The 12,867-nt window shown below is 39.5% G+C and overlaps 1 protein-coding gene across 5 annotated transcripts in view; it reads left to right on the top strand.

Annotated features, from left to right (window-relative positions):
• MEIKIN (meiotic kinetochore factor) overlaps window positions 1–10,702 on the top strand; it is a 128,895-nt gene extending 118,193 nt beyond the window's left edge. For 3 of the 5 annotated variants that reach the window (XM_044947863.1, XM_044947861.1, XM_025293061.2), the window contains 2 exons: window positions 332–452; window positions 10,062–10,195. In XM_044947863.1, coding sequence (XP_044803798.1) covers window positions 332–452; window positions 10,062–10,180 — 240 coding nt within the window. In that variant the 3' untranslated portion in view covers window positions 10,181–10,195. Of the gene's footprint in view, window positions 1–331; window positions 453–10,061; window positions 10,196–10,560 lie in introns of those variants that run through there. The other 2 variants (XM_044947862.1, XM_044947864.1) reach the window with 2 other exon arrangements.
• Window positions 10,703–12,867: the final 2,165 nt, after the last annotated feature.

Here is a 12,867-nt window from a genome sequence, read left to right as displayed (position 1 = left end):
TTATAAACTTTCTCTTCAACTTTGGAGTGCTTGAATCTCAACTCTACCATTACTTTTCTCTATGTTTTTTAAATAAGTTATCCAGCATCTCTGAACTTAAGTTTCCTTGTTTTACAAATGGGAATAATATAATCTGTTTTGCTGGTTCTTGTGAATATTAAATAAGCAAACGTTTTAAAACCAATTATATAGTGTCTGGAGTGAAGTAAGCACTTCTTAAATGCTTTATATTGCGAATGTCTATGAAATATATCAATATTGAGACTATTTGCCTTTGAAATAAAACAATCTATAGGTTTATTACCTGAAAAATTTTGTAATGTTTTTTCAGGTACCTTCAAATGCATCAGAAATATGTTATATTATTAAAGCATCACCAGGAACTAGACAAGTGGAAAGTAAAGGAATTATTGTAAAGAAGAAATATTCTCTTCCTAAAGATATACCTCAAGGTACTATAGTATGAATGTAGAACCTACTCTTTGAAAGATACAAAAGATTTTTTCATTGTAAATTCCTTATGTACCCAGGAATTAGTTATAAATTGTATTCTGAGAGTTCTTCCATGAAGTGGAAACGGTAAAATTATAAAAAAGCTTGGTCAGTTTTCAGAACCTGAGTAAAATGGGTTTTTTGAAAGTCTATTACTGTCATCTCTTAAAAAATTAGGTTATGCCATTGATTTAAAGTGTATTTATCTAGTATCTTTCCTTTTATAATTATCTAAAATTAGTGATTTTGGGTTTCATAGATATTTCACTTTTAAATATATGGAGATATTTTTGCATTCACTTAGCATTAGTTGAGCACTTGCTCTGGGAAAGGCACCTCATTATATCTTCTTTATTTCTCACTATTACTTTATGATAACAGGATGTATACTTTTAAAAAAATATATTAAGAATCTGAGGCTTAAAGTAGTATGAAATTTGTCCAAGATCACACTGCTACCAAGTAATGGAGAGGAATTCAATCTTTCAAGGCTTCTATGCTCCAAATTTAGATTTTTCTGTACTTCCCTCACTGCATATCAGACAGAATGTCTAATTATTCAATGAAGCTTGGGAACCTTTGAAAGGTAAGCAAGCAGTAAAGAAACTGAAACTTAATAGGTTATGTATAACTTGATCCTTGCCCCCGTTTCCTCCACAGAACATGCCCAGAGCACTCCTGAAGTCCACAGAGATCTTTTTCATTAAGTTCCTTGACTACTTAATTTAGTCATGCTCATTTGACACTTAATAATATACTACTGGGCTTCCCTGGCGACTCAGATGGTGAAGAATCTGCCTGCAGTGCAGGAGACCTAGGTTCAATTCCTGGGTTGGGAAGATCCCCCGGTGAAGGGAATGGCTACCCATTCCAGTATTCTTCCCTGGAGAATTCCATAGACTGAGGAGCCTGGCAGTCTACCTGACATAATTCATAATGCTAACTTTTTATATTCTTTGGGTTATGAAGTTTTAAATGACAGAAATCACGTAATAGACCTCTTTCTATCTCAGTCTCTGATAACTTTAGCATAGTGGTAGGGAATAGTAGATGCTGTATCAATCAGGGTTCTACCAAAAAAACAGAATAAGTGGTATATATAGAGAGACACATATATGTATAGGTATATAAAGAGATTTATTTTAGAGAATTGACTTATGCAATTGGAAGGTCTGATTGCAACCTATAGGGCAGGCTAAAAATTCTTGGGCAGGAGCCAATGATACAGTAAATCCTCAGGAGGAATTTTTCTTCAGAGAAACTTCAGTTTTGTTCTTAAGGTCTTTCAGTTGATTGTATGAGGCCTACCCACATTACCAAGGATAATCTCCTTTACTTAAAGTTATTTATTACATATGTTAACCATAATACCTTCCTAGAAGCACCAAGATTAGTATTTAATTTAATTAGGTAATGTTACCTAGCCAAGTTGATGCATACAACTTACCATCACAGTCTACTCCATGTCAACTATGCATTCATACACATCTCCTTAAACCATATTTAATGTCTAAATAAAGACAATAACAAAGTAATACTTCTGCCTAACATACTACAGCTACTCTACATAAAACTGAAAATGTGATCACTCCTTCCCCAGAAGAGGATAAAGTCCTTGGGTGATGTTTGTTTTTCTCCTTGATATCCTGTAACTTAGGTACTATGATATAAAGTTAAGTGTTATTAAGAAAACTTATGTTACATGATATAGGCATGAAAGAGGGAAGAAAACAAAAATATTTGCTTAACTAGTCATGTGGTCATAACAGGGACTTATAACTACTTTCTTCCACTACTTATTTCATACTACCTCTACCATCAGCAACCACCTCAACTGGTTGTGGTTCTTTTACTGGTCAGGTGACACAACCCTCATTTCTGAAGGGCCTGTGCCATCAGTAGTCCCACTTAGATTGGGTTATTATAGTTTTCCATTGACCTTAATGATGGGGCATGGTAGTACTAAGAGATGCTCTTAGTACTGCCAGGCTCCTCTGTCTATGGGATTCTCCAGGCAAGAATACTGGAGTGGGTTGCCATTTCCTTCTCCAGGGGAACTTCCCAACCCAGGAATTGAACCCAGGTCTCTCCCACATTGCAGGCAGATGCTTTACTGACTGAGCTACACCAGAAAGCCCAGAGATGCTCTAAATGATCTCCTGTATTCCAGATATCCTCTTCCTTACCTCCATCATGGCACAGTAGTCCGATTTCCCCTTGGCAGTCAGGATCAATCACCCCAGCCAGCACAAAGAAGTTTCTTCTTTGCCTGTTGACTCAGAGGTGTGAGAAGCCCAAAGTGACTAGGTGGCTATCTTAATTTCCAGTTCAATAGAATCATTGTTGTGACTCTTGGTAACAGCATTTCTTCCTTTTGAACTAAGATATATAGACCTATAGAGCATAAAGTCATGGCCACAGGAGGCAAAAATTCTCCTAGTGGGTCACAAGGGGTAGTATTGAATGGTCTCACTTCCATTTCTACCACTTGATTCCTGGGCCTGTGAATCATGGTTATGGAGAAACAGTACCACCATATATTGGATGCTGAGTCAGAACATACAGAACCTTAGGCATAACCTTGCCCCAGTTCTGCAGGTTGATGCTATAATGAATCTTCTAAAGGCCTTTCCACCATTTTGTCAAGCCAGCTGCTTCAGAGTGGTGGGGAACATGATAAGACCAGTAAATTCTAAGAGCTTGGGTCTATTGCCAAACTATTTTTTCTGTTAAGTGAGTAGCATGATCAGAAACAATGTTTTGGGATAACTGTAAATCCTTGGTTGGTGAGTTTTGGCAGAAGCATTATGTACAGGGAAGGCAAATCCATATCCAGAATAATTGTCTATTCCAGTAAGAATAAAATGTTTCCCCCTTCATGATGGAAGTGGACCAATGTACTCAACCCACCAGGTAGCTCGCTGACCACTCCAGGGAAAGTAAAAGTCACTCAGTTGTGTCTGCTCTTTGTGACCCCATGGACTATACAGTCCATGGAATTCTCCAGGCCAGAATACTGGAGTGGGTAGCCTTTCTCTAGGGGATCTTCACTAGGTGTTGGTCTTTGCTGCTGACAGATTGGGTACTCAGCAGTGGCTGTAGCCAGGCCGACTTTGGTGAGTGGAAGTCTGTTTTGCTGAGGCCATGCATAATCTATCCCTGTCACCATGGCCACTTTGTTCATTGGCTTATTGGGTGATGACAGGGGTGGCTGGGGAAAGAAGCTAACTGGTATCCACATAACAGGTAATCTTTTCCACTTGATTATGAAAATTGTCCTCTGCTTAGGTAACATTTGTTGAGTGTTCATGTGGGATACTGATATAATCATGTTTTTGCCCATTCAGAGAGTTCTAGTCTCATACCTCTTCTCATATTTTCTTGTCATCAATTTTCAAATCATGTATCTTCCAAGTACCTGACTACCTAGCCAAATTATTGGTCACAGCCAATGAAAGTGAAAGTGTTGGTCGCTCAGTCATGTCCAATTCTTTGCGACCCCATGGAGTGTAGCCCCACCAGGCTCCTCTGTTCATGGGATTCTCCAGGCAAGAATACTGGAATGGGTAGCTATTACCTTCTCCAGGGGATCTTCCCAACCTAGGGACAAAACCCAGGTCTCCTGCCTTGCAGGCAGCTTCTTTACCATCTGAGCCACCTCATATATAATCACACATTTGGCCATTTCTTCCAATAAAGTGAACAACTGGATTCAGTCCTTGAAGTTCTGCCCACTTGAAGGATATTCCTTCACCGATTTCCTTCCGGGATGTCCCAGAAAGAAGCTATAGGTGCTAAAGCTGTCCACTTTCAGGTGGTGTCTGCATATCATGGAGAACCATCTGTAGATGAACCCTGAGCTTTCTTTTCATCAGTTACCTGTCCAGAACTCCCCATGATACCATTAAAGTAAGCAGGGAAAGAGAAGATAAAGTATCAGGAATAGTGGACATGGTGTGTGGCTCACTTCCTCATATAACTTACTTTTGCCTTCAGGGCCTGCTTGAGCCCAATCTCATAAACCTGTTTCTATTTGCTAACAGTGTGCTGCTCTTCGCAGCCAGCCTTGTGGCTTCGTGCATCAGACAACACACTATTCATGGTGGGCAGCTCAGCTCTCATTGTAACTTGGTGGTCCACGGTTAAGGGTTTGATCTCTACTAAGACTCAGTAGCAGAGCATAAGCTATTTCTCAAAAAGAGAGTGATTACCCACGGAGGATGGCAGCACTCTGTTGAAAAATCCTCAGGGCCTGTACTGTGATTATCCATCTGCAAGCCCCAAACAGCTTCTCTTTTTGCCACTGCCACTTCAAGCACCATTCGATCTGCTGGACCATTATGGCACAAGCAGTACAGTAGCCTGGACCTTTTGCAGACTCTTCTCTTTGTTCTGAGACCCCCTCAAAACCAGCAACTTTTTAGGTCACTCAGTAAGTGGGCTGGAGTTGTACACACAAATGAGGGATATGTTGACTCCAAAATCTAAAATGGCCCTCTACGTATTGTGTCTGGTTTTTCGGTTGTTGGAGGGTCCAGATGCAACAATTTACCCTTTACCTTGTAAGGCAGATGTCTTATACCACTGGACCCCTAGAAGTTTCACTGAAATGGAAAGAAACCCAGAAATTCCATTTCCCTGGGCCCTAGAGACCCAGAATTTCTATTCTGAGGAATATATCCACTGTAAGTTCAGTTCAGTTCAGTCGCTCAGTTGTGTCCGACTCTTTGCGACCCCATGAATCGCAGCACCCCAGGCCTCCCTGTCCATCACCAACTCCCGGAGTTCACTCAGACTCACGTCCATCGTGTCAGGGATGCCATCCAGCCATCTCATCCTCTGTTGTCCCCTTCTCCTCCTGCCCCAAATCCCTCCCAGCATCACAGTCTTTTCCAATGAGTCAACTCTTCGCATGAGGTGGCCAAAGTACTGGAGTTTCAGCTTTAGCATCATTCCTTCCAAAGAAATCCCAGCACTGATCTCCTTTAGGATGGACTGGTTGGATCTCCTTGCAGTCCAAGGGACTCTCAAGTGTCTTCTCCAACACCACAATTCAAAAGCATCAACTGTAGTGTGCGCATATATTCCTCATAAGAAATATACTAGAATGTTCATAGCAGCACTATTGGTAACAGCTTCAAACCAGAAACTCTTTGAATATGCCCATCAACAGTAGAATGGATAAATAAACTGTGATATAGTCACTGATTAAAGTGCTATATAGTACTGAGAATCAACAGTATACAGTTACTTGCAAGAGTATTGATGAGTCCCACACAAGAAGCCAAACACAATAGAGTACATTTAATATCACTTATATTTAGTAGTACAAAACTAAACTATGATGGAAATCACTATGGTGGATGTCCTTGTTGGGGACCTGGTATTAACTGGAAAGTGTTATAAGAGGGAATTCTAGGGTCCTGGTTGGTAGTGTTCCGTTTCATTATCCTGATGGTAGTTACATGGATGTGTTAAGTTTCTGAAGGCCCAAGAAGCTGTATAGTACTTTTCTGTGTGTATGTAAATTGATAAAAATTGATAAATTGATATCAGTAAATTGATAAAAATAAACTCTTAACTTGATCTTTTTGGCCTGTCATAATAACTCATCAGGTAATGTCATAATTCTGGGTTTAATTATGCAACAAACCAAAACTAAATTGTGTCTAGGAGGTTCTTTCTAGTGTTAAGGCCAAATTTTTTAGTTTAATTCAGAGAGTCCCACTGATGCATATTGAACCAGTTGTGCCACCTCCTGGCTTCTTCCTAGGCTCTCATCGCATACAGCAGCCTCCATATTTAAGTAATTCCCTTTCAACCTCTGGGCACTTGTCTCTGTCTTTCCTTTCATAAAAATAGCAAAGCCCCAAGCTAACTGTGAGCATGTTATTTTAAACATGCAGCAGCCTATTTTTAGTCCTGGCATTTAACAGTTTAGCTAGTTTGGCAGTAATCTAATCAGGGACAGAGCGAAGCTCACTTTTGATGGTCTAGGACCCCTGTTCAGTATGCTTCTTGTTCATTTATAACTGGTATTATGCTGATTAAAGAAAAAATTGGTGAAAGTAAACCACGAGTCCAAAAGAGATATGGTTGAAGAGATGGTGTGGGTAAGTAGAGATCTGAGAATGGTTACAGACAGACAGATAGAAGAGGCCTTATAAAACATCCAGTCCAAGGTTTCTCATTGTGTGGTCCTCTGACTACCTGTACCGGAATCACTGTAGATCTGATAAATTATAATCTCTGGAGAGATGGCACAAGTATCTACAATTTGATGAGCTTTCTATATGATCCCTATAAGTACTAAAATTTGAGAACCATATGATAATCTAGTTTGTTTTACTCATTTTGCATACAACAAAAACGACCTGGCTATATTGATAAGTAACTTGTCCATGGTCATATGGGTAGTTACTGGCAGAATCAGAACTAGAACTTAGCTTTCCTGGTTCTTGCTAAGTTTGACTGTTGTTGTTTAGCAGCTAAGTTATGTCCGATTCTTTGTGACCCCATGGACTGCAGTTCACCAGGCTTCCCTGTCTTTCATTATCTCCCAGAGTTTGCTCAAACTCATGTCCATTGAGTCAGTGATTCCATCCAATCATCTCATCCTCTGTCACCCCCTTCTCCTCCTGTCCTCAGTCTTTCCTAGCATCAGAGTCTTTTCCAATGAGATTGCTCTTTATATCATGGGCCAGAGTATTGGAGCTTCAGCTTCTGCATCAGTCCTTCCAGTGAGTATTCAGGGTTGATTTCCTTTAGCATTGACTGGTTTGATCTTCTTGCTGTGCAAAGGACTCTCAAAGAGTTCTCCAGCACCACAATTTGAAAGCATTAATTCTTCGGTGCTCAGCCTTCTTTATGGCCTAACTCTCACATCCATTCATAACTACTGGGAAAACCATAGCTTTGACTATATGGACCTTTGTTGGCAAAGTGATGTCTGTGCTTTTTAATTTGCTGTATAGTTTGTCATAGCTTTTCTTCCAAGGAGCAAGCATCTTTTAATTTCATGGCTCCAGTCACCATTTGCAGTGATTTCGGGGCCCAAGAAAATAAAATCTGTCACTGTTTTCACTTTTCCCCCATATATTTGTCATGAATGTTGAGTTTTAAGCCAGATTTTTCACTCTCCTCTTTCACCCTCATCAAGAGGCTCTTTAGTTCCTCTTCACTGTCTACCTTTAGTGTGGTATCATCTGCATATCTGAGATTATTGATATTTGACTGGGTAGCTGTCATATAGGGAATGCAAGAGTAGATAGGGCTCTGAGTTTCTCAGCTCATCCAGACAGAGCAGTCTTGCTTCTCTTTGCTTTACACATTGGATTTCTATATTTTATTTAAACAGAGACTTAAAACTTTTTTTAAACCAATAAGAAGAACCAGCCAATCATTGCTTTATACTTTTACAGTTACAGCAATGGAGATCTAAGTTATTGGTACTTTAATTCAGCCAACAAGCATGCATTGTATTATTAGCTAGGGATATGAATACAGCTTTTGTCCTCCAGGGCTTACAGATTCATCATGAGGTAGACTTCACAGTCTTCTCTCTAAGGTGATAAGTTAGAAGTAGAGCAAAGCATCCTAGGAGCCCAGGAGAGGATGATTTTAACTTTGAAGTGTCAGGGAAGACTTCCAAGGTAACAGTACCTTTTGGAAAATCAAACAAAACCTGTAGCTATCCTTAGATTTTGAGATTTTTATTTTCTTCAGAAAAGCTGATAAATGATATGTTAAAAATTTATATCTTAAGCTAGTATAATAACAGCTTTTACCTGGATATATATCTTAAGTGAGAGTTTGAATTTTTAGATAATAGTAGCAGGCAGAAGGCAATGGCACCCCACTCCAGTACTCTTTCCTGGAAAATCCCATGGGTGGAGGAGCCTGGTAGGCTGCAGTCCATGGGGTCGCTAGGTGTCGGACATGACTGAGTGACTTCACTTTCACCTTTCACTTTAATGCATTGGAGAAGGAAATGGCAACCCACTCCAGTGTTCTTGCCTGGAGAATCCCAGGGACAGGGGAGCCTGGTTGGCTGCCGTCTCTGGGGTCTCACAGAGTCGGACACAACTAAAGCGACTTAGCAGCAGCAGCATCAGGCAGAAGTATCACACAGAAATACGATTAAGTATGGTGCTCATACCACATTGGAAATTTATAAATTATGCAGATTCTGGTGTCATTGCTTCAGAAGTCTGATTCAAGATTTCTGGGAACTGAGAACCGGTGTAACCTAAAATGTTTATTGGTATAATTACCAGGATTTAGTGACTGTTTAGGTACTGGTTCAGGGTAGTGAGAGAGAAAGGCAGTTAGAGGGATGACTTGTAGGTCTCTAGTATTATAAAGTTTTAGAGATGATATCGGAGAAGGCAATGGCACACCACTCCAGTACTCTTGCCTGGAAAATCCTATGGACGGAGGAGCCTGGTGGGCTGCAGTCCATGGAGTCGATACGAGTTGGACACGACTGAGCGACTTCCCTTTCACTTTTCACTTTCATGCATTGGAGAAAGAAATGGCAACCCACTCCAGTGTTCATGCCTGGAGAATCCCAGGGACAGGGGAGCCTGGTGGGCTGCCGTCTATGGGGTCACACAGAGTCGGACACGACTGAAGTGACTTAGCAGCAGCAGCAGGAGAGATGATATGCTGTAGGTGATGTCAGGGGTAAATACAGAGCATGGCCCTGGATGTATATATGAATGCCAAGGAGGGGTGGAGGAGACTACATAGTTGGATGGGCTGGTTGCCACTTGGAAAGTTTAAGTTGTATGGAGAGGATGACTGTGGCCCAGTTTCCAAAGTGATCAACAAGTGAGCAAACAGTATCTGAGGTCAGTGAAGATAACAATAAGGAAGAGTAGAGGGTAGAATTCTTGCCTGGAGAATCCCAGGTATGGTGGAGCCTGGTGGGCTGCCATCTATGGGGTCGCACAGAGTTGGACACGACTGGAGCAACTTAGCAGTAGCAGCAGCAGAGGGTAGAATAGCCAGTACTTCCCAAACTTTAGTTTACTTGTGACTTGCTTGAGGATCTTATTAAAAATGGAGATTTATGATTCTCTTGCTCTGGAATGGAGCCCAAGATTCTACATTTCTAATCAACTCCTAGATGACATTGAAGTTACTGGCCCATGGACCACTAAAGATACAGGTCTCCAGTGCTCAAACAGCTGTACATCAGACTTTCCTGGATATTTGAGTCCCTTGTTCAGAGGTTCTGTCCTATTTGGTATGGAGTATAGCCTGGATATCGGGATTTTTAAAAGCTTAAATAACTCTAAGGTGCAGCAGAGTTTGAAAACCATTGATATAGGCTGATTAGGCCAGGCATAAGGTGTATCATAGAATGAATGTGACAATGGAAATACATAAAGTTGACTCCACCTGTTATTATCATCTAAACATTCAAATTCTCACTAAAGATATATGTCCAGTTATTCTATTAGCTTAAGATATGAATTTATAACATACCATTTATCATTTTTTCTGAGAAAATAAAAATCTCAAAATCTAAGGATAGCTATAGGTTTTGTTTGATTTTCCAAAAGGTACAAGATATTGGGAGGAAGAAAGTCCTCAGAATCCTGTATTGGAAAGAACCTGGGTTCAGCTACAACTGGTCAGTAGGAGAATGGAAGGAGAGATAGCCTGGAAAAGGAGATTCTGACTAGCTGGTGGCTGTGGAGGACTGGGATGGGAACCACAACTGGATGGATTCCACCAGGTTACCAGGCTGGAGTTAGCAGCCTATGATGGCCACTGACAGCTGTCTTTGCTGGGCTTTCTGTTGGAATGTCAGACAGGTCTTCTTGTGCCTCCAAAGAGAAGTATCCTCAGTATGTCCAGGAGGGAGTGAGCCAGCTTTCCCTTTTTCTTTCTTTCTTATTTTGATGACCTCTAGATTTGTTTCCTAAGGATTGATGGATTGAAACTAGAGTTAGTTGCTTGGACATCAAGTGTTCTCTCCCCTAGGGACTGGTTATTAATAACTATTAGACACATGCTTGTGATGTATATGAAATAATCTATTGTTATTTTTTTCTCCAGATATTATAATAAAAACAAGTGGAAGGATGTAGCAGGTGTGGCTGAATTTTCACTACTTTGAAGACTTGGATGTGAAGTCAAAGTCCGTGAAGCAGAATATCTGCTTGAAATTATATAAAATTAAAAAGTCAAAATTCTCTAATTATTTGTGCTATATCCTGATGTTGAAATTCTACTGAGAGTCTTATAAATTACTTTTAATGAGCTGAGAAAGAATCATCCTTCTATCTGTTTCTTAAATATATATATATATTTGTATTATAAAATAACAAACAGCTTATATTAGAAGACTGTACACTAAATAGATGACTTCAGCTATTTATAAAGATGCAATACCAGGATACCAGGTAACTTCCTTTGATGGTTTTTTCCCAAGTTTATCCTTTGTATGGATTGACAGTAGTAAAATTGTTGATGCTTATATTACAAGCTATTTTTAACAGAACTTAATTGAAACCACATGAGTGAGAGACCTAATTCCAGGTCTGACCGAAAGAAACTTTATACTCAAGGTTTGCTGAAGCAGGAATTGTGTAATACTTTCAATCAATCAGATACTAAGTATTTAATATTACCTCATCCCAAACAACCTTCTTTAGCTAGTGCTATCTATCTGTAGGATTTTTTTTGAGGTGTAATATATCTTGGAAATGACCTTCCTAAAAAGCAGCAATCCTATTGTCAGTGAACACAGTATAGTGTATAACTGGTGGTGAGGTTTTAATTCTGATGGTTTTACTAATGTTATTAGACATAAAATCAAGTGAGGCAAAATTTCAGAGCTGCTTCAGTATGAAGGAAAATTCTAAAACTGAAGAATTAACTGAGGTTACATAACCCATATAGTACTCATTTTAAAATAGGAGTCTCATGAAGATATTCTTGTAAATAATTTCACAAGGCCTTAAGCCATTAACAAAACTTACTTGTGATTTTGGTTTTATATTCTAATTTGGAGGTAAAATACAGGAAAGCTGTTAGGAAATATAGAAGAGATCATTAATGATGGAGGTTAGAACCAAATTTAGACCTGATTTCTCAATCAGTACTCAACTAAGTCAGCAACTCTTGTGGTCGTTTTAAAAAGCAGTAATGTGATAAGCAGCGGGGGAATATGAAATTAAATAGAAGGCTTATTTCCTGCCTTCTAGGAGTTTATAATCCAAGGGAGAGGGGTGAGAATGAGAACAAAGTATTTGATAGTTTCTAAACAGGTGGTAGGTTCTTGTGAGAAAAAATGATACCTGATTCTTAGACTGGGCCTAGTGGGGCTGGAGGAAATAAACATTTGATAGTTCCATATTGCTGATAAGAAAAATATAAAGATAAAGACTTGGCCAGGCTGATGTGATTTAGAAAGTGAGATAACCAGGAAGTGAAGGTAGGACTATGTGAATCCACTATTTTTATCAGCTGGAGCACAGGGAAAGGTGGGAGGGAGGAAAGAGTTGCAACTGAAGTTCAAGGCTTACTAGTAAAGGACATAACTTTAGTTATGATTAAGAGAAAGGAAAGTAGAATAACCCGACTTGCTATCTGCCAGACGTGAGAAGTTCTAGGAAGATTCCTGTTGGCAAATCCTAGAAGGTTATACTTGTAACTTTGCATTGGTGGGTAGGCTCCAGACATCTTTCAGTGAACCTCCCTGGAAGACCATCAGAAAAGGAGTTCATTTCTTTCTGGGGAGAGTGTCTCCGTAGTTTTCATCATATTTTCAAAGTGGTCTGTGTTTTTTAAAAGGTTAACAATGGGACTGGACCACTTTATTTTAGCATACAACTAATTACATTTCATTTCTAAGCACTTAAAATTATATTTTCAAGTTCATGAAAAGAAAAAACGAACCCTCATGTCACAAGTACCCAGAAAATTCAGTTAAAAATTCATGAAAGGCCAAGCAATCATGATGCCATTTCCATTTAAAAAATTTAACCAAAGTTTTGTTCACCTTTCCAAGGTTTGTTCAGTTATGAATAGCTTCTTTATCTCATATTGTGCACATAGCATATGTGCTTATATGAAGGGTGTGATGCCTAGACTTTCCAGATAGAAGTTATCTTCAGTCTCCTGCTCTACTGTAGCTTTCTAACCTTCATTTTAAAATACTGGATCATCTTATATCTTAAATGCTCCCTTGATTCTATATATTCTTCTACCTATATAATAATTCCTTACCTGTTTATATCCATGTTTCCTGAGAAGAGTCCTTTCTGCTTTTTCACTGATTCCCTTCACTGCTCATTCCTTTCTCCTCTTCCTTCCCCTACCCTCAACACACATAAAGCCTGGTTTCACCTTGGGCCCTTC

Source organism: Bubalus bubalis, chromosome 9 (genome assembly GCF_019923935.1).
Source record: "Bubalus bubalis isolate 160015118507 breed Murrah chromosome 9, NDDB_SH_1, whole genome shotgun sequence".
Classification (NCBI taxonomy): Eukaryota; Metazoa; Chordata; class Mammalia; order Artiodactyla; family Bovidae; genus Bubalus; species Bubalus bubalis.
This window is presented reverse-complemented; position numbering and strand designations above follow the sequence as displayed.